The 23,935-nt window shown below is 37.2% G+C and overlaps 1 protein-coding gene across 1 annotated transcript in view; it reads right to left on the bottom strand.

Annotated features, from left to right (window-relative positions):
* CDH7 (cadherin 7) overlaps positions 1-23,935 on the bottom strand; it is an 83,794-nt gene that overhangs the window by 40,234 nt on the left and 19,625 nt on the right. The window contains exon 3 of the mRNA XM_064443080.1: positions 3,245-3,539. Within this exon, the coding sequence (XP_064299150.1) occupies positions 3,245-3,539 (295 nt within the window). The remainder of the gene's footprint in view (positions 1-3,244; positions 3,540-23,935) is intronic.

Genomic DNA, 23,935 nt, shown 5'->3' with positions numbered 1-23,935 from the left:
TAGAAATTAAACATCCTTACTATCAAGTTATCCATAATACCTACTTAACCCTTACATGCAACAGCCTGGCCTGGTTCTGCTCTGTATTATCTGCTATTTCCGTGCTTCTGCCACTGGCCCTCATGAGAGCTGATGCAGCAAGACCCCCACAGCCTTTCCCCTCCAGGAGCATGAATGGGGAGAGGCAGCACCTGGAGGCAAGTTCTGCCCTCTTCACATCCTTCCTCTCCTCCCACAGCCTTGTTAGGTTGCCTTCACTTGGGGACAAAGCCCAAGACTGGTCCCAGCCCAGCAATGTCAGGTAAAGTGAAGCACAGGGGGCTTGTGACTGGAGAGAGACACTGTCCCTTCATTCAGGGTCTCAAAACCAACTACCAACTTGTACCAAATATTTAGGCATGATATAAAGCTGCTTTTTTTCTTTTTATTTGGTATAAAATTTAAATGTTTCTATCCATCTTAATCAGAAATAATAAATGTGGCAAGAGAGAGACTTGTTGTGCTGGATAACAAGCAAAGCTGTCAATATGTCTGGAGAGTAGAGAGGATTAAACAAAACCAGAACTATGTTGGGTATTGGAATTTTCATCCCCAGTTCCTTTGGTTATAAACCATACAGACCAGTATCTCACATTAGCTATTTTTTTGATCCACATCACAGGAACACTCTTTTAATACTCTTTTAACTATAACTCGCAATCTTTTTGTTTGAAATATAACACTGCTAGATTTTTTTTAAGTAAGAGTCATACAGAGAAAAGCTTTGTGATTTTCAGATAAGCCATATCTTTGAGGTTTTTGCTATGAATAGATTTACAAGCCATCAAGATATTTACCCTATCCAGGATAATCAATATAATTGGGCCTGACCCAAATATAATTTCAACCTGACCTGAAGTCATTTCAGATAACAGAAAAGGTTGACTTCAGTTAGCCTTAGATAATGTCCTAAAATATTTGCCGCATGAAATACAGAACCATTATACTTGCATAACAACCCTTTAGGTTAAAGGTTATAGTTCTCATAGCTTTATAATTAATTTGGGTTTATAATCCTGTGATCTCTTTCATTTTGTTTGATATCCAATTAAAAATCCTTGTTATGGATATAATTTTAAGCAAAATAGGAGAAGGATACTTTGTTTCTCCTTAATATTTCATGAAAGGTCTAGGTGATTAATTAAAAATTGTGTTATATGAACAAACTATGAATCGATGTAATTTGTAAGACAGGTGCCACACAGGTATTTCATGGTAATCCTTAATTCAGTGACAATCCAGTATTCAGCTGTTGTGTGATAAAAACCATGAAGATGTTTAAAATGTACAGTTTCAGAAAGCTCACAAACATGGAACCGCCCTTAGTCAACAAAAATCCCAGAGAATGCACAAGTATCAGGTAATAATTTTGCACAATATTCCACCTAAGTTGAATATATATTTGGTGCTACGACCCATATGGGAGAGAAGTTCTTTCAGTCATTTATGTGGTAAAGATTCAACAAAATACGCAAAAGCAGCTCATTCTGAAAAATAGTCCTTATGTTTTCCACTGCACGGTGTGCGCTCCCCACAGATTGATTCCTAATATAGTTTTGGAACAAATGGAGCATGGGTGAGGGGTAGAGGCATGGATTTATGTGTGTAGGTAAACCTCATATACCTGTATCAGTTGCCCATATGTCAATATGCCAGTACAGGACAAGACAGGTAACACACACAAAAGGGAAATGTGGAGAAACTGCTCTTCAGAGCACACAGCAAAGGTCCAAAAATCTAATCATTGCTGCATGCTACAGCTCACTTAAATAACCTAATTCTAAAATAAAACAGAAATCTGAAACAAAGATATATTTTTTACAGAACATATTTTTGAAGTGCTAAATATTTAGGTTTTACAGTCTTAGACTATCTGATTATCTCTGTTTTTCCAAAGTGCAGCAGTAAAAAGTTCTTAGCCACGTAACACTTCAGCTCCTTTTCGATACTCCTCAAAAGCTTTCCAAGTCTGCTATTGCTTCTTCGGCCATCCACATAGTGTTCAAGTGACAATGAACAAGCGCCAAGTACCAAATGAGAAATAGTTTCTATGCTCACTGCTTAGTAAAATAAATAAATACAAAACTCATTAGCAGTGTTTTACTTATCTGCTATTGGCTTCTAAGCTGAGCTTCAAATATAAAAGCAATGTTGACTAATGATTGCTGCAGGGCACTTAGGCAGGGAATATTATTTTCTCTCTCTAGCTCTAATTTAGAGGCATTGTTTAACATCCTAAAACACAGGAGATGGTACTGAGGAAAGTATAGCAAATTCTATAAGGGCACTGTTATGTAAAAGAATCGAACTTTTATATGGTTTAAAATCAGTCAAGCAAAGAAAACCCTAATTTCAGTCACCATATAACTCTCTTAACCTGAAGTGAGACTTCCCATACACATAGTTCAGTTTTAGTAGATTAAGTTGTTCTGCTTTTTTTAGCTTCATGCTTGCATTTATAATTTCACATTAAAGTAAAATTTACCAAAATGTCTCCGGGCCAAACTCTTATCTGGCCTGAATCAGTCAGCTTTCAAAAGGAAGTGGCACCTGACAGCTGATGAGCATTTGGTCTCTTCAAAGTGAAGAGATAGTGGGTTTGGTGTTGAAAAACTTCCCTAATTCAAACTCAGGAAAAATTAACATTTCTTCTTTTCCAGCAGAGGGTCTGAAGCCTCTAAAAGCCATTCTTCTTTTATTCCACTGGAATTTTGAAACTATCTCAAGTGGTATCCCAGTCCCTGCCTGCTTGCATATACAGAAAAGAAGATAAACTGTTACTGATATATGCAACTCTTACTAAAAAAATTATGCTGTGCATTAGCAGGGTTTTGAAAAGTTTGTTAAGAACGGACTTTATCTGAACAAAATTATGTGTTATCAGCTCTGAATACTAGAGCATAGGTATGAAACTTATTATTGTTAATGAGAATTATAAAACAAAGCTTCTGGGCACTGAAATGAGAAATACACCGTAAAATGCTTATCTGAATCCCTACATAGCTATTTGAGTTTCACAACATTTTTGAAAGGGTAAATACTTAATCTAGCATGTTATTTCCAGTTAAGTCTTAAAATATCTAACTGTTGCAGGTGCCTCATATATAATTAAATAACTTAGTGTGGTACTGTAAAAAATAATAAAATTTTAAAAAGGCAATAGGAACAAATTTCCCAAAACACCAACAGTGTATTTTGCACTTACCCACAGGAGACATCTCAGGAACTCCAGCAGTGTAAGGACCATCCAGAAATTTTGGTTCATTGTCATTGATGTCCTGAATCTTAATGACGAACTCAGATTCTGGTTCCACCGGTTTATTAGTCAGCCTATCTAGTGCTTGTGCTCGTAGCGTGTAGTAGGCCTGCTCTTCTCGATCCAGCCTCTTTGTAGCATGAATATCCCCCGTGTTCTCATCAATAATGAAAATGGAACTTGCCCCTTCGCCTGACAAGATGTATTTGATGGAACCATCTCCTTTATCAACATCAGAGTGAAGCTGGTGAAAAATTGATGAAAGATGAGATTAACTTACAAGAGAGTCAGTGGCATGGAGATATGTAAAAATAATTCTTATGCTGAGCAGTAGTACATCAAATTTTATTGTTCTAGGAAAGATAAGCTGAATGTTTATTATGCACGGCATGTGAAGGACCATTAGAATTTGTCAGCTTGCTCTTATGATCAAGATAATTTCTTTCTTTACCGCAAACAGTCTAATTTTCAAAAATATTTGATATTGTCTTAGTCTTCTCATACCAGAATTTTATGTTGCCACACACATACACACATGCACACATATGTTTATAACCATGATTTTATTCCTACCTGAATTTAACTATATTGTTGGTTTTAGCTTATTATCCTACTGATGGGTGAGACTTCAAACGTCGCTATACCACATAGTTCTACTAAGAACTATGAAGAAGTTATATTAAGCCTTTAAAAACTTCATGTCAGTGTGTGTTTGCTCCTGTGCATGTATGGGAAATGACATACTGATTTCCTCAGCGTTTACTGTGTAGAGCAGCAAAACATGTCAAATGTATTGAAATGGATTGGTTGATATACTGCTCACTACTACTTGATGGCCTGGTAACATCACTTCCATATCTTTTTTTCCATTACCTAACTTCAGAAAAATGCAGAGTCTGAGAAAGACCAAGTGTCCTGGCACCACCCGAACTATACAGCATCAAAAGTCATGTGTAGTTTCCCTGGGACAGCTTGTAGCAGGCACAGAACAAATGTACCTCAGTAGATCAAAATGTACCTTCTATTAGAATTGCAAGACAGATTCACAGAAAGAAACTTTCTTCCTCATCGCGCAAGCTATTTTAAGTTACAGAGCAAGATTCTACAGCTTTTGTAGCTCTTTTATATCTCCTGAGTCTCAATTTCCTGTTACAGAACACAGACTCAAACAAATCTCATATACTTTTCAAACTTGTATCAGCAAAGTAATTGATCTCGATATCATTTAAAGTCACACGTATGTGATATATTTAATATGGTACAAGTGAAAAGAGCATCAATAAAATTCAAAGCACTTGCTCACTTGTTAAAAAGGGGATTATTACTTGTAAATAGCTGAATACAATGTTAAAGATGGTCAGATTCTTTATGTCTCTTAATTTGTACCTGCCCTAACTGTGTCATGTTGAGTTAGGAGGTAACTCTACAGTCATCATCACCGTAATTTCCTCTACTAACATTTTTTTTTCTCTCAGCGGGGATTATTACTGGGATAGTAATCAATTCCAGAATACATGCAGAAAATTACCATCTCAGGCATAACGTAGCACAGCTGCAAAACCTTTTCCTATTCCAGCAGGGAAGTATTCAGGATCAGTTTTGAATTTTTCAGCCGGATAAAAAGCTGCCTATTTCTTACACATTATTTCACTTACACTGTCTGGATATCTCATACTTATGCAATTACAGTGCACTCCCTCTCTCTTTTAAGACAGAAATGGAGCCTGAGCTTTGGACTGGATCAAAAAACAGAACTAGGGTGTCTAAATCAGATTAGTTACCTTTTTTCAAAATATGCCTTATTCTCATTCTGCTGCTACTTAACTCCTGAGATACCTAAACAAGCCTGAGATTTCTTTGGTGGAGTTCCCTGAACATTTAAAGTCCTACTTCTCAGCACTCTCACAAACAGTCAATGCTGACACTGTGAGCAGATCAAGGTAAAATGTATCTCACATCCAGGCTCTTTCAAGATCCTCAGCACTGCATATTCCTCATCCCTAATGGCTGGGGATCTATTTAATAAACCATACCTCTGTTCGCCTCACAAATCTGGCAGCTGGGGCTCTTGCTGCTTTTTCAAACCTGACTGGAAGAAGTGCCCATCTTCCCTATAAAGGAGCAGAGGCCTGTGCAAGTAAGAATCTGTATAGCTTGTGTTTGAATTTGTTTGACTTTTTTTTTCTTCTTTTCTTTTTCTAGGTCCTACTTCAGGGTATATAAGTCTCCTGTGTGCTACAGAGGCATTGCATGGCTTCCCCTACATAGCCAGAGTCCTGCAGTCTACACTAAAATGCACATCACAAACGCAAGAACTGAAGTTATGGTATACAAAGATTCAATGCCTTTGCCTTCTCGAAGTGATTAAGACTTCTCCATATCCCATATTCTAGCAGAGCACTGGTCATTCTGTTGTGGCTGAGACTCTCCTATTCTCCCTATAAAACTTATTGCACCTTTTGTGGCACACTTAAGGATGTGCTGGATGAGAGAAAAGCAGATGACACCAGCATGGCCAGCTGTTTATCAGGCAGAGCGGTGTTCTGAAAGTTAGAGATTTGCAAGTAGATCTCTTCAGAGAAGGGAAGGGATTCCATATCTCAGTTTTCTGAGAGCAACATAGGGATCTCTCATGGGAGTGAAGCTGAGCCATCAGCACACCAGAGTGTACCACTCACACCTGGGTCTCATCCTGCAAGGCTGCACAGCCACCCTTTCACCTTGTATTTAGATCCAGCCCTATCCTGAATACCTTTCTAGCAGTGTTTCGAAATAAGAGAGACCTTCAGGGGAGAGGCAAGAAGTGTAAATCCTCAAAGATGCACTGAGTAAGGCTTTCACATACCAGAGAAAAAAAGAAATTCTCTAGCTTCAGCATTTCCCATTTGCTCACTCAGTGGCTTGCTGATTAACATATTGTTTTTTAAGGAGCCCCACTCTGAGGTCCATAAATCTCCTCATGGATTACACTACAGTGGCTGGTGCCCTGGAGTGAAATGCTGAACAGAAGCCACTTTTTGGAAAGATGCCTTGGCAGAAAACTGCTACCACATGGATTAGTAAAGTGATTAGCAATGACCTTTGTTACTCCAAGGTTGAGGCTCTGGGAGACCAAACTTCTTTGTATCTTTTATCAAAACTTTGTTCTACTAAGCCTTTAAAAAACAATGCTGGCCCATGCTCGAGTGATCTTCAAAGTCATTGATGTAGAGGCATCAGTGATTTGCAACTAAGAACAAAATTTTTGAATGCAGCAGTGTTATACCATATTTACAGCTCTGCTACTACCAAATGTGACTCAGACTACCTGTACTTCCAGCTATTTAGTTTAACATGCTAGGAAGTGAGAAGTAATATGTTCCTTATAATGTTGGCTTTAGAAAACACTTTGCATATTCTTATTTGTTTTTGTTATTTCGGGTTTTCTGTTTTGGGTTTTCCCCCCCTCCTTTTTTAATAGGAAGTACCTTTAACAATGAGACCTGGGTTTTTTATTTGTTCTTGTGATTAATTTGAAACAACTATGTAAAATTATATTAGTCCACAGGAAAGTTGTACTTTACAGGAAGGCTCCAGAAATCATCTGTGGTGATGCCATCCACTAGCTTGTCTATCACTCCTCCCACTTTCTACAGAGACATTCATGTAGGAGACAGAACAGCAGCTCAGTCTGTAGCTGCACATGGGGACTATGTCTTTAGAAGTAGAGAGGGTCAAGACAATGGCAGTTTTAAAATCTTGTTTCAGGAGACATGGAGGATTCAAGGATTCACTGGGTAAATCTCATCTGATCCCATTCTAAAACATCTCAGACAAATATTCTTTCAGAAGTAGTTTGCAACAAATATTTAAAATAAAATTCCTCCCCCTGTTTTTGGAAAGAGGAAAGCTATAGGTAATGATAGTTCTATACTTCCAATTCATTTCATCCATTGCTGCCTCCATGCAATATACATGATGGTCACTCTCCAGTTTGCCTTGGCTTTCATGTAACCTTATTTCCAGTATGAGATTCATGATCCAGTTATTATATGTTGATCCTATTGTTTCTTTGTAACATTGTAGATACATTTAACCTGAAGATTTTAAGAGTTTTGGTGTTGGGTGTTCCCTGCATTACACCATGTACAAAAGTACATGAGAACAGAAAAGGGAAGCAGCAAGCTTCTGCAGAGACATGATGCATTTTTAACAGAAGGATAAGTTTTGATGTTCTAGGAAAGGTAGCAGAGCATGAACAAATCTAATAAGAAAAGTTACACAAGCCTTGTGGAGGCAGAGAGGGCCAGTGTGTATAAGTGCACTTTTTTAGTTTTTTTAAAAAAAGCTAATTTACTGAGTGCCCTCTACTGTCTCTGAACTCAACCTAAAAAGGGGGCATTCATATCTTCTTAGGCCCCACTCCTAAAACTCCTCTCAGTTTTAGAAAAAGCTTGTTTGGATATGTGTGAGAGAAGGAAGCAGGCAGCTTTACTCAGTAGCAAAGGCACTATTACCCGAACTCCTTTGATTAATGCAAATTTACATATTTTGGCCCTGCAGCAATATAGCTTAGTATAGGGTCTCGCCTAATGCATTCATGTTTATGTGGACTATTAGGATGATGATTATTCTAGGGAAACCTAAATAATACATTTCCTTCAAGATGCCTAATACTCAATAGTTTCTGGATTTTGTCTCTCTGTAGGTATAGCTCTGTACAACCAAAGATTAATTCTTTTTTCATCACTTGCCATTAAAATATGCTAACGCAGTATTTTCAGTAGAGAAGAACATTAATTTTATCTGTAAGCAGAGATACTACACTGCTTTAAAAGCAATTTATCTGACCACCACCGATCTGTTTGAGGTCTGAATGAGAGGTTTGCTATTTCTCTGATTTTCAGTTCAGGCTCCCTTAAAGCAGGTGCAATATTCATATGCCTCTCTTCTCCATTTTTTCTTCCCCAAAGATCTGTCTTGCTGTTGTTCCTCTCTGTGGTAGCATGACTAATGTTTCATTGCAGAGTTTACAGATTCTTGGTGAAGAACAAAAGCACAGGGAGAACATGAGGAGCTGTTGGGTTTTCAGTACCAGCAGGATCACAGAGGTAATGTTGAGAAAGAGATAGACAGCAAACATGAGATGATTCAACACAACCTAGTTCCATAGCTCCCTGAGACCATAAGAACCGTGCACTCATTTGCAAAACAACTGAAAAGTTTTCTCAAGGAAGAAACCTTGCCTGCACCATTTCTCACTGTGAAAGTAACTAGAAAGGGAGGACAGGAATTAAATTTTCCTCCTCACAACTGTGCAGGCATCCACGGTTCTTAGTGATATGGAACTGAAGCAACTGCAGCTTTATTCCTGCTTTGTCACTAAAAGCAAGGAGGGACTAAGAAGCAAAAAAGGACAAAAGGAAGAAAGAACACCAAGCCAGGAGCAATCTTCTTGTCCATTTTATAAACACAACTTATTAACACAAAACAACTGAGAATTGATTGTAGGAGGAAGACACTCTTGTCTTCATATACAACATACCCCCCACCACCACCTTCTGGGAAGACTTCAAAAGGGAACTTGTTGGGTGTATACAGATTAAACATGTAATTGCCAGAAGATGAAAGAAAGTAGGTGATTTGAAACAAAGACTTAATCTGGCAACTTCTATTAAATCATGCTCATCACAACAGCAAGGTCCTAAAACTTCAGTTCTTGGATTCAGTATTTACTGTGGTTGCACTTAGAAGGTTTTGAAACCCCTTTTCCCCGCAAATTATCACTGCCAGTAAATGTTCTGCATTGTGATGATTCATAAAGTACTAAATATTTGGGTTTTTTTTCTTCTTTTTTTAAACATAACACTTTATTTGTTAACTATCAGGATAACTAAGGGTTCAATGTTGCAGATTTAGAAAAATTTCAATGCAAATAACTAATATTTAAAATACACCATAAACAATGGAGTTAACATTGAAGTAAAATCCAATGTTCTGCAATGTTTAAGGGCCTCACAAAGACATTAGTTACTAATACAATTGTTGTTTTCAGAGGGAGCTATGAAACTCTCACTCTTGTAAACTGTAACCATATTTCTATATCAACAGCTTAAGACATCTTTTTTAATTTCCTTTTCAGTCTCATTACAGAAGTCATGTGGGACGGAAGCAGATTCCTCAACATTTCATTGATCTCAGCAAAGGCTTGTGATTCATATAATTGACTTCACACCCAAGCACTAGCGAAAGTATTATTCAGCAGGTAATGATTTTCTTATAAAAGTCTTTTTTCCAAGAAATGTTGAGAAAGTGATAAAGGAGCTCCTGGAGGGCTTTTGTTTGCTTTTGGTTTTATTAATTTATGTAAAACTATAGTACAAGCCTGGACTCCAAAAGAAATATGCTGTTCTATGTTCTGTGCTTTCAGCATAACGGATAATACTGAGGACAAGAGATCAAGTCAATATAAATGGCTATACCCAAAGCTCTAACATTTTTAATTAGAGTTTGAAAAGAAGGAATACACTTGTAACACTGCCAGAGTTTCCTTGTCTCAGCAATGTTGTCAATATAGTAGCAAAGAAGCACAGGCAACTGTGCCACAGTGGCACAATTTACCACTTTGGCATACTAGCAATTTCATGCACTGTTTTGTTGCCTTCAGACTTTCTCCTTGTCAGGGAAGTGCAGAGACAGTCATATGAGGTCCCATGGTGTGGACCACAGTATAGCCACTTCATCTAACACAAGCAGCTGGTGACCGGCTTGCTCAAAACAGTCAGCCTAGACAAGACTTTCTGTTCTGTGTTGATCTAAAACCCCAAAATTGCATCTAGAGTGCTCAGAGCTGACCAAAGACATAAGAGCTGCTGAGGCAATCAAGGTCCAAGACACTCCTGAGATGTCTTCACATCCAGCACTGTCCTTATAGGCTGCCTGAACTCAGACTGCCTCTGAATCCTCTTTTGTCTTGCTATTACTAGAGTCATGCAAATGACCACAGGCCACTATACGAAAAATTTCTTCACTGAAAGAGTGTTCAGGCATTGGAACAGGCTGCCCAGAGAGGTGGTGGAGTCCCCATCCCTGGAGGTATTTAAAATACATGTAGACTTGGTACTTCAGGGCATGGTTTAGGAGACATGGTAGTGTTGGGTTGACGGTTGGATTTGATGACCCTAGAGGTCTTTTCCAACCTTAGTGATTCAATGATTCTATGATTCTATATCTACCCAGGATCACCACAAAGGCAATGAGATAATGAGAGGTTACCTGTCACATGAGCATATTGCACATTCAAGGTAAAAACAGGGCACATCCCCTTGGGAGTACCAGCTGTGTCATCCCACAGCTTGTCCTTAATAGCCCTCCTGCAGGCAAATTGTATGTCATTTGGTGTAGTGACCTCTGAGATCTTCATACTCAACAGTGTATATAAAGCCAGTGAGAACAAAGCTCCACCTACAATCAAGGTATTCATGCAGGTGCATGATTAAGAAAGCATAGGATAAGAGAGAAAATAAATAAGAAGGATAAAGAGGAAAGAGAGGAAACTGGGGTTTAAAAAAGAAAAAAAAAAGATAAAAAACTCCACAAACCAAAAAACCAAAGTGGATGAGAACATGGACAGGTCTGAAGGACCAGGAAAGAACTGGATTGGGAAACAAATTAATGAAAGACCTCAAATGAATGTGATGAGGCAGAGGAGATAGAGCAAGAGGAAGATAAAAGGAGACAGCCAAAAGGAAGAATGACAAGATGAAATGGGAGGAAACAACAAGGAAAAAATAAAAATTACAAAGGAAAGAAAATGCTGAAGTAGTAAGTGGAGTTGATCTTCAGTGACTGATCAGTCTTAAGCAAGAACAGTATTTGAGACTAAAGCTGTATAACTTTACCAGCACCTTCTTTTCATGTTCTGTTTAATGCAACAGGAATTAAAAAGGCTAATAACCTGAATCTGGTCAGGTGTCATTTTACTGAGGGTGTGTATTACTACTACTCCAAGTTCACAAAATAAAGCCTACTCTGGAGGGAACAAAAAATAAAATAAAATAAAATAAAATAAAATAAATATTAACATTCTCCTTGATTTTGAAGTGCTAGAACCAGAAGAGCAAACATAAGAAACATGGCTGACAGGCAGGGACAGTAGTGGTAATGAGGTGTCAGCTTGTTCTGAATGAAGCAGTCAGCATTCTTTTTTTTAAAAAAAATCCTTATTTCCCCTATTAATGTAGTTTCTGAAATTTTTGTTGCCACAGTATATATGTTTATGTGCCTAAGAAATTAAAATGGTAAGAATTTGTATTAATTTACTCAGACTTATTCTCTCCCATGATCAAACTTGGAATAAGCAGTTAGGCTTTACTATCTTCTTCTTCCCCCATGTTGTTTCCCCAGTAAAAGAATCAGAAATGTTGGCAGAAGAGTTTCGTGGAAAATGTATAGTCCTTATACTTTTAAGTGACTGATCAGTGTTCCAGGAGGATAACCTTATTGCCTCAGCCACATGAAGTGAAGTGAATATTTGATTTTGCCAACCTTTTGAAAAAGGGAGGTGAAACAGGGAATAGAACAGTGAAATTTTTTCAGTTCCTTGATGGATATTATTCAAACAAAATTCAAAATAGAAGTACAAAAATTCCAAAACTTACACTTCATAATGTTCCAGTTAGTATCTAAGTAAGCCCTCAAGGCTTCTAAGTGGAAGACAAAGTTCAGATGAAAAGTTCCTCTAGGAATAAGAGATGCTGTCATCTAAAGGCTAGTGAGTTGAATAATTAATAGGAAATACTGAAAACTAGATGTGAGAAGAGCAACCATGTCACATTTTCATGACATTTTTTCTTTTAATAACACTCAATTTTGTCTATGGTGCTCTCTCTCTCTGTTATACTTACATAATTCAGCTCTTTATATACACACTGATATAGTGATTTTATATATGTGTACAATGTATGCTACATTTAAGTGTATGTGTGTATACATACATACACACACGCGCACACACACGCACGCGCATACATTTCCTTATTCTGTCCTCTTCTTTTCTGATGTCTGCAGATGCTGTACTCACAAATCTGTGCCTTCTCCCCCCACAGATTTAACAAGAACACGAAATGCCCTGTGGGGACAGGGAATCATGCAGGTAGCCCATTAAGATTAGTGCAGCTACAGGAGGAACTCAGAAGCAGCTGCTGCTGTAGATGGAGCTGAGTGGGCATATGTAGCCGGCTGAGTATTCTTGAGGAGTTTTAATGGGCCATCATCATGACATGTCACTCTCCAAAATGACTATTTGTCATTCACACTCTTAAAAAGACAGTTTGGCAGCTTTGGGAGGTAAAAGCCATCTGCATACTGTGCATCATCTCTTACTAATTGCATAATATTTATTGGGGGTGGGGGGACAGCAATACTGTATTGTAGCACCACCAAGAGCCTACAGGCAACATAACATGTTCAGAATAGGAATGGAAAAAAAGAGACCTGCTTTCTTCTCACACACTTCAAGCTTTTCAGAAATTATCTTGCTAGAATTTAGAATGGGGAAACAGACCACAGTGTTTGTAAACAATATGCACATTGGAATCCTTACAGACCTGTTCAATATTCAGCTTTGTTTTGTTTTGTTTTTTCCCAAGCCACTCTCAGTCTATCAGTATTTATTCCTTGGAGTGCTCATTCTGAGTAATTCAGTTACAAAACTGCATCACTGACAAACCAAGCCATAGAGTAGTGGATTTGCTATCTGACTTACCATATAAAAACTGCTTCTGTTTTTACCCATATAGAATTAATTTTTGATTAAAGAAACCAATGACTCAAGCCTCATTTATACAAGTGCATAAAACAATTAAATAATGTAAAAATGTCACTGGAGTGACACTCTACAAATTCCTGAATGTTTATCCTTACCAGCTGTATTTGGGTCTCTGCATTTACTTATTCCCCAGGAAAGGGACTAATTTCTCTTCCAGACATACCAATAGTATTTTCACATGATCCATATCTATTCATAATGCACCATACTACTTGCAGTTATATACTAAACCAACGTATTTACTGCTCCAGTGATTTGATTTATTTTGTTGCCAAGAATCACTGAAGCTGTAAGACAGAATTCTCTTAAAGTCCCTACTCTTTATTTCAGCAGTGTGATAAAATTGTGTGAGGATGCTCTCTCCCAGAATTCCCCACATATAGCTTCTATGAAAGTGATCAGGCTTAAAAAATGTAGCATGGCAAATAAATAGCAAAGACCCTAGTATACTTCATAGAAGAATATCGCTGGGCTAGCAGATGTCCATGGGCTTGAAAAGTTTTGTGGATGTGTAGCAGCTTACAGAAACAGAACCTTCAAGACACTTCACTCATTCTTCTCAAATTACTTCCCACAAATAAAACAATCTCTGAGTGTATAATATTAATATACATTGAGTAAAGAACTGTTTCACGAGCGTACACTTTTCTTGAATGAAATAAATATAGGCATATATGCATAAATACATATATCTTTACAGTGATATTAATATTTTTATATCACTGTACATTCTAAAAAATGTGTTAATCCTTTTATTATTTATTTAATTATTATTTTTAAGCTTGCTTTGTTTATTTATTTTTATGACCAGAGAACACATGAAGGCACTTTGCCTTATGGCACAGGAAAGAGGGAAAGAGGGGAGACGAAACAAGAAAGGCAACAGCAGAATTTTTATACCCGTCGTAATGCAAAATGAATGCTTTTACTTTTTCCTTGCTCTTGAAAATAGAAATAAGAAAAAAGAATACAATATGCTAACTGGAAAGTTGTTTCTCCCATATTGCTTATTCTACTTAGCCATGATAATTTAGGCCTAGGATTTCAACCACAGAAAATGAGAGCATATTAGAGGATCTATTTTTTCATATCTAACCCTGTAATCTGAAGAATTATCTGTAATAACACTAAATGGGAAAAAATAATCATATACATTTCTTGTTTGACTACCATATCAATAATACCAAATTTACAAACAAAAATTCATTTGGTATTAAAGTCTTTTATGAGATATGTCCTTATACTGAATGTTTTTATTTTAGAGTGGAAATTATACCTCTCATATTGTCTCTTCTTTGTCAAACCACTGATCTATAGTTTAGAGTGATTATCCTGTTTCTGCTTCAACTATCCAAAATAGCTTGCAGCGTTGCTTGGTTGATAATGATTTTTCTCATACGAACCTGCTTCCAAAGAACATTAGTAACAAGGAATAGATACCCGGAGGGTGCAGAGCTTTTTTTCTCTTGATTTTGGTTTGGTTTTATGTTGTGTCAATTCCTCAAATTTCATTTGCTCTTGAAAATTTAATGCTAGTAAAAATCCACTTATAATCTTACCTTGTGTGTTAGTGGGAAGTGCTGAAACCCTGACAGACTAGAAGACAATGGTAAAATCTGTAACTGTAAAGCAGTTGAAGTAATTACGGTAACTAATTGTGTCTGTAGAAGCTTATAAAGTACTGGGCTACAGAAGACAGCATGATCTGATAATTTTAATGATGAAATATTTACAATACAGAAAAAATGTAATTCAGTGGGTCCACAGCCACATTAACCTACAATTCCATGAAAACAGTTAAGGACCTGTTAAATAAAATTTACGAAACTTAAAACAAAGCAGAATCAACATGTTGTTCAACATCACCATTTTTAACATACATAAATGGTAATATACATGTCAGGACATCAGTGTTTGTTATTGGATTTTGCTCCTTAAAAATTAAATTCCTATTGTCTTTCTTCATGAAGTTTCATGTTTGGATCAATGCTATACTGAGTACTGACTTTCCTGAAAGATTTATAGTCAACTTGAAACTGACAGCTCTTCATATGGTTGTATTGGTTATATATTATAAAATATTTCACACCACATGTATATTTCTCAAAGCATTTCCACAAATCTAATCCCATCAGTATTCCCACTAAGATCAGGGGGACTACTCTTATATTTAAAGCGCAAAATTAAGTATTTGACACAATGCCTCTATCGCACATAACTAGTCCCTGGGAAGGTATGTTGGGAGAAAGTCATAACCGCTCAGGGTTGACAGTGGGTCAAGGAAATAAAGCAAGAACAAAGAATTTTGAATATAAAATTTTACTATAACATTTTAATATGAGTAAATTATTTCATATGGAAAGCGCAGCAATGGAAATCTATAGCAAAGCATTACAGTTTCATTGCTGGTATGACAACATAACATGAAAAACCAAACGAAGTGCAGTATTAGATATCTTCTTGTAGACACTTGTGTCTTAAAATGAGTTCACTTAAAGACAGCAGAAGAATCCCTTATTTAACGTATTATCTTAAAACACAAGTTACTGTTGTCAGTGTGTTTACATTTCATTTAGTCTCTTTTTCAGACTGGCTTGATTAAACACTCTAACATTTCTGTATTTCTTTCTATTAACTACTCTGACAAGTTACTAACACTGCAGTTCAGTAAAGGTAAAACACTGACAGAGAAGTTGTTCTTTTTCAGTAGGCTAAAGGACATTTTTTTTCTTTTTTTTTTTCTCCCTACTCTTATGTATTTCACTAAAGATGGTTTATCACATTGATTTTTACTCAAAAGTGTTTCAAAATACATATCCATCTATATATACTGGCTAGTTAACTAACAGCCCATTGTTCAACATTTTCTCCAAAGAGGAGGGAAATTTAACCCTGTGCTAAATCAAATCTCTATTTTAGAATTCCCTAAGTTAAGAAAACATCCTTATCCATGTACAGCATTTCAGGACTTGCTTAATGCTCATGAAAGTTGGTACTAAACATATGCCTAAGCGCCTTTCTGAAATAGAGCCTTAATCCCTATGCAAAGGAAGGGTTCTTTAATGAACAGCAATGTGCATCACATAGACTAATTGTACGAATCAGAATTGAAAGCTTAAGTGATTCCATTACATAAATCCACATGCTGTTTAGTATTCAGAACAAACTGAAGTGGGGTATGCACAGTAAATACAGACGTTTGAAAGTCTGCCTTAAACTGTTCAGATCACTTGAAATGATCCTTTGCAAATAAATACTTGAAAAGGTTTGATTTCTTCTTAACTTTGTTTTTTAACCATTAATTTCACAGGTCTGCCCGGGCTTTCAGGTATATATATAACCAGACTGACTTCATGACAGTAATTCATATTTTGATAGGAATTTTTACTCCATAGGATTAAGGGCTGGAAAATAAATGCCTTTAATGCCTGTGTTTTGTACTGTTTTTCAGAAAACATTTGAAAGGGAGGATAATGCATTAGTATTTCAAAATCATAATAAACTGCCTTAACATGAACAATACTAAGTTAATTGTAAAGCCTTCCAGCTTAGAAGGATTTTAACAGCTATATGTAAAGGGCAGTAGTCTCCTGGTGCCTTTTTTTATTTTGGTGCAATGAGTGTTTAATAAACACAATCTCATCAAATTCCTATGCAGTCATTACACCTTGTTTCCTTAAAACATATTTTGACATTTCAAATGATGAGAGAAGATATTTATGGTTTATAATTGAAAATCACTCATAGTTTTCAGAACAATCCATAGATACGAATTTTGCCATGTACAATGCTGATGTCAGCCCAGGATTTTTTCATCTGTTTTTCATGTTTTCACTAGGACACATTCTTGCTGTGATTCTTACTCACTGCCATTAAATGCTAACAATACAGTCGATTTATGTGCCAAAGATGAACAAATGATAAGAAAATACTGAAAGTACAGGTGTTATTTTATGTTGGTCACGTATACTTGCTGAATCTACACTAAAATTCAAATTGTGCAGACCTGTTTCTAATTCTGAAAGCCATCTGTATTCTACTGAAAATGTTCTACTGAAAACTCATTTCTGAAGGTTCTAGTATTTCACATATATTGAGAATTTCTGATTTACATAAAGACCCCTCTGATCATTTGAAACAATGTATCCTTTTGCCACTATAAAAGACATTCATAGGGTACATAATTCAAATTCTTCCATGGTTCCTGACAAAATTAGAGGACTTTTATCTAATGATTATTTTCATGTTGCTCCCCTTCTGAATGAGCTCTGGTTCAATAAATATAAACACACAAGTTCCTTATGAGAACACTCACTGCTTCTGAAGTATTGTGGTCAACATGAAGGTGCAGGAGTTATTAGTATTGTGTATTCCATTAACTGCAAACAAGATCAGTCAGCTGAATTTACTCTGATCTACCTCAAATGTTTCAACTCAGATGGCTGTTACTAATTTGTCTGTCATGCTTCTTGTGTATACCATCAAACACCTCCTAAAGGGATCTTTTATTATATAGTATCTGATCATTTTATTATGGTGTTTGATCAGTTTTATAACCGAACCTGAAAACAATGAATTACTCTTGGAGATTAGAGTTTAAATCACTATAATACTTGCCCCTAGCATTCAAGACTGATCTTTGCTAAGTTTCACTTGACACAGCATGTAAACTTCTCTACCAGATTGTCTGAGCACTCTCAAAGCTTAATTGATCCAATTTGCATGTCTCATCCTGGCAGAATTGTGCACCATTTCTATCCTCTTGGACTAAGTGATCACAATCTAATCACTTTGTATACAAAGCAGATGGAAAGTTTCCAGCTCCTTTGCTATCCCCTTGCATGCATCCATATTAAAGCAATTCTAATTCGACAAGCAATCTGATCTTTCTGTATTTTTATAGGATTACTGTCTCATTGATTGGCCTTCTGTCACCAATTGTAATGTTCAGAACTTTATACTCAAGGCATTGTCACTTTTGTCTTACACCTTCTGTGTGGTCCATTAAAATGATCACTTAATTTAACAAACCGTACTAAATATCCCCCCTTAGGGAAGTTCTATACGGCTTGGTGTAAATCAGCACAGCTCTGTGCACTGGAAGGAGAGAGCAATTTCCATTCATTGAGGATCTGCTCCAGTTTTTTTTAAGGGAAAACAAATAATTAATATATGCCCATTCATAAAGTTCTGAGCCTTGTACATTAATAGATACTGCTAAAAAACTTATATCTTTTAACAGGAAAACATTATTTTAAATTCAGTAAATATTTTCCAAATAGTAACTGTTTCTGCACGTGAAACAGAAATATCTTATTTATGTTATTTTTCTATAGTTTTTCCCTTCAGAAATGTGCAAATTGTCATTTAAATACAATGGCAGTTTAGTAAAAAGATATATTGCCTACGAATAGATGAAATCTAGCTTATGAAAATAACACAAATAAATAAAAGCTTCTGCAAAGAAAAGTCACAAGAGATCAGTCAAACTAATGAAGATCAAGGCTGTATTAATTTCAAATATTGTTAAAAACAAACTTTCTGAAGTGAACAGAAAATCTGACTCAATAATTTCACTTGTAGTTCACAGCTGGAATTTATGTTCTCCACCGGTGTCTAGTTTATATACATCTTCAAAGGTCATTGTGTTTCTTCAGCCATACTCTATTCCTTGCATTCCTAACTGGTGAATCCTTTGTCCTCCTAATGGTCCCACACATCCTCTGCTCTTCTAGGAGTCTGCGGTTGGCTAGTATTGGCTTATTTTTTTCTTACACACATGTTTTTTATTGCTTGTTCCCTTTTGTTTTCCCCATTAATGTTCATTTGTATTAACTCAATAAAATTTACGAGAAGGTAAAAGGATTGTTTGGGCTTTCTTTTTTGGTTTTTTTTCTTTTTCTTTTTTTTTTTTAATTTGTTTTCAGTGAAGAGTACATGAGAAACTCTAAAGCATGTTGTTCACAGAAGTGATCAGACACTGGTGATCAGTGCTCATGACAGCACAAAATAAGGAATTCCCTTCAGTCTGCTCTGCAGCTACTTTTAAAACAGGTGGAAGACTGAAGGGAAAAAACAATGGCTGTATAAAAGAATAAAGGAACCAGAATGCACTATTAAATTCTCCAATTTTTATCAAAGAGAAAGCATGCCAGTTCAGTAATAGAGCCATGTTGTTGTGTCCATATATACACAAATATAGCGGTACAAGTGGAAGGAGAGTAGTTGTTCAATTACAAATCTACTGAATTCAATGTTAACTGGCCAAGAACAAACTGAATTAACCAAGTAAACCAACTTTATAATAAAAAGGCCATTAATACAGAAACCACACTTTCTATTAATGTGCTGCTTGCTGAAAAGTGGTAGTATAAAACCAGCAGTGCCTTTCTGTGACTTGCATTTCAAATAGACTCAGTGGACAAGCCATACGTAAGCTGTTCGTATTTTAACCTTGGCTGAGTATTGTAAAGACAAGTTCTTTCTTTCCAGGAGATGAGTTATGGCTCCGATTACATAAGTAAAACCCCTGCTATCTTCAGATTCTGTTCTCATTGTGAAAATGTATGGTTCCATAGCTTACAACTGGCTTGTGCAGGTGTAAGTCAGTGGAACATAACAAACACGTCTCAGGGATGACACTCAAGAAATAACAGAATGCAGCTTGCTGTCTCTCAGCTGTGTTAGCTCAGCAGGACTAACAGCAATAATAAGTAGAAAAAAAATTATCACCAGAACAGACAGGTGTGACTCACACATAGGATGCATCTACTGAATAATGAAGTATAATTTTATACAGTCACTTTTAAGAGAAAATTTTCTGCTACTCTGTAAACAATCAGACACATATTAGACTGTATTTAGTGAAGACACCCAGGGTTTCTAAGCCAATGTGAAGACTCATGGCCCTGAGCTGTCTTTTCCATGTGGCAACCTACTGCTTCTTCTGACAGTCCCACACTCTACCCTGAAGGCATTTAAATCTTCAGCTGAGGTAAAAAAATTAACAGTATTGAATGTTTTCCTTCAGTCCAGCCTTACAGCAAAACATCAGGAAGGGTCTATTGATTAATGAGACACACAACTGCAGGAGTATGAAGAACAGAACAACTCTTACTTTGTCTTCCAAAACATAACTCATAAAATAATTTTATCCTCTACCAAATATTATTAAATAGTATCTTAATGTTTTAGAGTTTAAGAAAATCTATCTTATTTCATTGCATTACACCTGTTGCCACCAACAAAACCAAATGTGTACTTTAATTCTGAGAACAGATAGAAAAGTATTGAACGTAATGTTCGTCATCAGTTGTATTTAAATTTCCAACAGATCTAAGTAACTATGGGGAAAAAAGATCGAGTTTCACCCTGTTACTCTCTACAGTGGCACTCGTATCGGTTCTGTCAGAGTTCTGTTATCAGTAAAGGTTATTTACAGGTGCAAGAGTGTCTGACTCCAGGAAAATTTGCGATATTGCTGATCAGTTTGTTCACTGCCATAAACTTAACTCTTCTGACCTTGACGGTTAAGCTGAATCATGCTTCCCCTGTATCTTGCTAATTAACTTGCAAAGTAATTTTACGGAGAATTAAATCTGGTCCACAACCTGTTTTCTCATCCTGCTACATTCCAAAACTGTTCCAAATTGGTCACTGCAGTTTAAGGATAGTACAAAGCATGCATGAAATGGTCAGAACTGGAAGGTGGGCCACTGTATCTAATACAGAGAATAAAAAATTATTTCAGAAGCAATGTTAAATATCTTGTATTTATAGTGTAGTCTGCTCATACCGACCCTTATATCTCTAATGATATCATCAAGGTGGACATCTTAATCTTTCTGTCTTCCTCCCCTGCCTTCCTTGCCTGCTTGGCAGATATTTTGGAAGGAAGACAAAGCACCTGGGCCCTCAGTCTGCATCATCCCACATGAAAAGCAGTCATTGATTTAATTTTGTGTTCTAGAAGTAAAATTGGGGAAAAACAAAACATTCTGTAAAGATGATTTTGTCATCAGACTAGCAGAATGGACCATCATCTTCTACACAGCTCTACTTACTAAAATGATAGATAAAGGGCAATTGTTGAATGTGATACTGTGCTTACGCAGTATGGAACAAAATCTAATCTTGATAGCACATTGAAATTAGTCTGCAGGAAAAAAAATCTCATGTAGCCTGCAAATAGATTGAAGGAAAAACAGTTACATGAAATGATGAATGTCAAAATACCAGTCTAGAAGGATATATGTCTAGTGAGGTTCTGAAAGACCTAGAAAACCCATGAGTGTCATTATTTCATTCCCTTAACTCCAAAGACAAATTTAATTTGTAGGGTGCAGGCTGCTTTCCTCAGTGGTAGACCAGAGCATTAACCTTTTTGCTTTTCAGCTTTTAATGTGGAAACAGCCTGGACATGGCCCAGTTGCTGTCCTGACAGCTGCATATATTCTCATTCTTCTATCCATCTGCTGAGAGCTGAGACTTGATTGGACTCCTCCTGATCTGTGTGTTGCTTTTTTGCTTATCCGCACTCTATCTTCACCTCAAAATTCTTGAAACCTCTACAGATGGAAGGATTTTCTCTCTTGTCCTATGTTGTTTGGCACCATATAGCACACGTTTTAGGCTTTTTTGGGTTAAATTCTGAATTCTCTAGCACTCTCCTATTTATATCTTTCATTTTCTATCCCTTGCTTCTCTGTTCCCAGAAAAGAAAAATAAAATCACTTTCTTACTAGTTTTCCTCTTGATGATATTTGGTTTTTTCTTCTGTCTTGTATCACAAATTACCTTGTTCAACATGGCATCTTCCTCTTCTGAGCTTTATTTATATTTTTGTCCCTTTCAGCTGCATCTGCTAGGTAACAGACACAGTGTCCTGCACATTTCTCAAACATGGGTGTTACTGGATCTCTGGCTAGCTGCTCTCTTTTTCCATATGTGTTAACATAACGAAGTCAGCTAACATTGGTATCTACAAGGCCTTCTTTCTTGAACCCCTGTGTGGTGGATTGATGTGACTTATACCAATATAGAATCATAGAATCGTTAAGGTTGGAAAAGACCCTTAAGGTCATCGAGTCCAACCACTAACCTATCACTGCCAAGTCCATCACGAAACCATATCCTCAAGCACCACATCTACCCTTCTTTAAAATACCTCCAGGGGTGGAGACTCAACCACCTCCCTGGGCAGCCTGTTCCAAGGCTGGACAACCCTTTCGGTGAAGAAGCTTTTTCTAATGTCCAACCTAAACTTCCCCTGGTGCAGCTTGAGGCCATTTCCTCTTGTCCTATCGCTTGTTACTAGGGAGAAGAGACCAACCCCCGCCTCGCTAAAACCTCCTTTCAGTAGTTGCAGAGAGCGATAAGGTCTCCCCTCAGCCTCCTCTTCTCCAGGCTAAACAACCCCAGCTCCCTCAGCTGCTCCTCAATAAGACTTGTTCTCTAGACCCTTCACCAACTTTGTTGCCCTTCTCTGGACATGCTCCAGCAACTCAATGTCCTTCTTGTACTGAGGGGCCCAAAACTGAAGACAGTACTTGAGGTGCACCTTGCCAGTGCCAAGTACAGGGAGACAATCACTTCCCTGCATCCGCTGGCCACAATATTCCTGCTACAAGCCAGGATGCCATTGGCCTTCTTGGCTGCCTGAGCACACTGCTGCCTCATGTTCAGCTGGCTGTCAACCAACACCCCCAGGTCCTTTTTCTGCAGGCAGCTCCAGCCACTCCTCCCCAAGCCTGGAGTGTTGCATGGGGTTGTTGTGACCCAAGTGCAGGACCCGGCACTTGGCCTTGTTGAATCTCATACCGTTGGCTCTGGCCCAATGATCCAGCTTGTCCAGGTCCCTCTGTAGGGCCTTCCTGCCCTCCAGCAGATCAACACTTCCACCCAGCTTGGTGTCACCTGCAAACTTACTGAGGGTGCACCCAATCCTCTCATCCAGATCATCAATGAAGATATTGAACAGGACTGGCCCCAACACTGAGCCCTGGGGAACACCACATATGTATATATGCCCTATATACATGCATATAGCATCCTTAGCAAAAAGCAAAGGGGATCAAGACCTATACATATGAATGCTATATCTTAATCTAAAATAATCTTGTCATTGATTGCTTTCGTATGTTCTTTTCAGCTTTATGTCAGGCTCTGGAGTTAGAAAAACTCCATGGTCCTTGCATTCTCACACTTACTCTTTGGGATGCTTTTTCTTCTCTTAAACTTTTTCAATCTCTTTTTTCCTTAGTAAAATCATTAAGACTAGAATCTTTATGGAGGCTTCCTCCATAAAACCTTCTTTGGCGTGGCTTCATTCAGATTATCAGTCAAACAGATAAATTGAAACAACTAATACTTCCTTTGCTCTCTGAATTTTTCAAGAGCGATTGAGATGCTCTCAGAAGTACACTTGATTCATCAGAAAAAAATAAAATAGAAAAGCAATAAGGCTTTCAGATTCTCAGAGGAGTAGTGGACATGAACTTGCAAAGAAAGATACAAACATCAATTGTGCAATTTGAATCATACAATGAGTCAGGAAATAACAGTTTCACTTGGCTTATTTCCTGTTTAGCTGAAGGTGTAGAGTGCTTCTGTTCATGGCTTCTTATCGCCAGGAAAGTATTGAAAAAACAGAGGGAATGAATAAAAATGGAGTAAAGATGAACACAGGACTTCAGTGCTGTGCCACAGTGCTGATTAATGAGGAAAACTTTTTAAAGGTGTGAAATATATATTGCTTGGCTAAACTACAGGCAAGTGGTAAAGGTTAAAAGATGGGTGGGGAGGACAACAGTCTACATATACACAAAGATTAT

This window comes from Phalacrocorax carbo, chromosome 2 (assembly GCF_963921805.1).
Source record: "Phalacrocorax carbo chromosome 2, bPhaCar2.1, whole genome shotgun sequence".
Classification (NCBI taxonomy): Eukaryota; Metazoa; Chordata; class Aves; order Suliformes; family Phalacrocoracidae; genus Phalacrocorax; species Phalacrocorax carbo.
The sequence above is the reverse complement of the archived record's forward strand: the minus strand, read 5'-3'. Positions and strand labels throughout refer to the sequence as shown.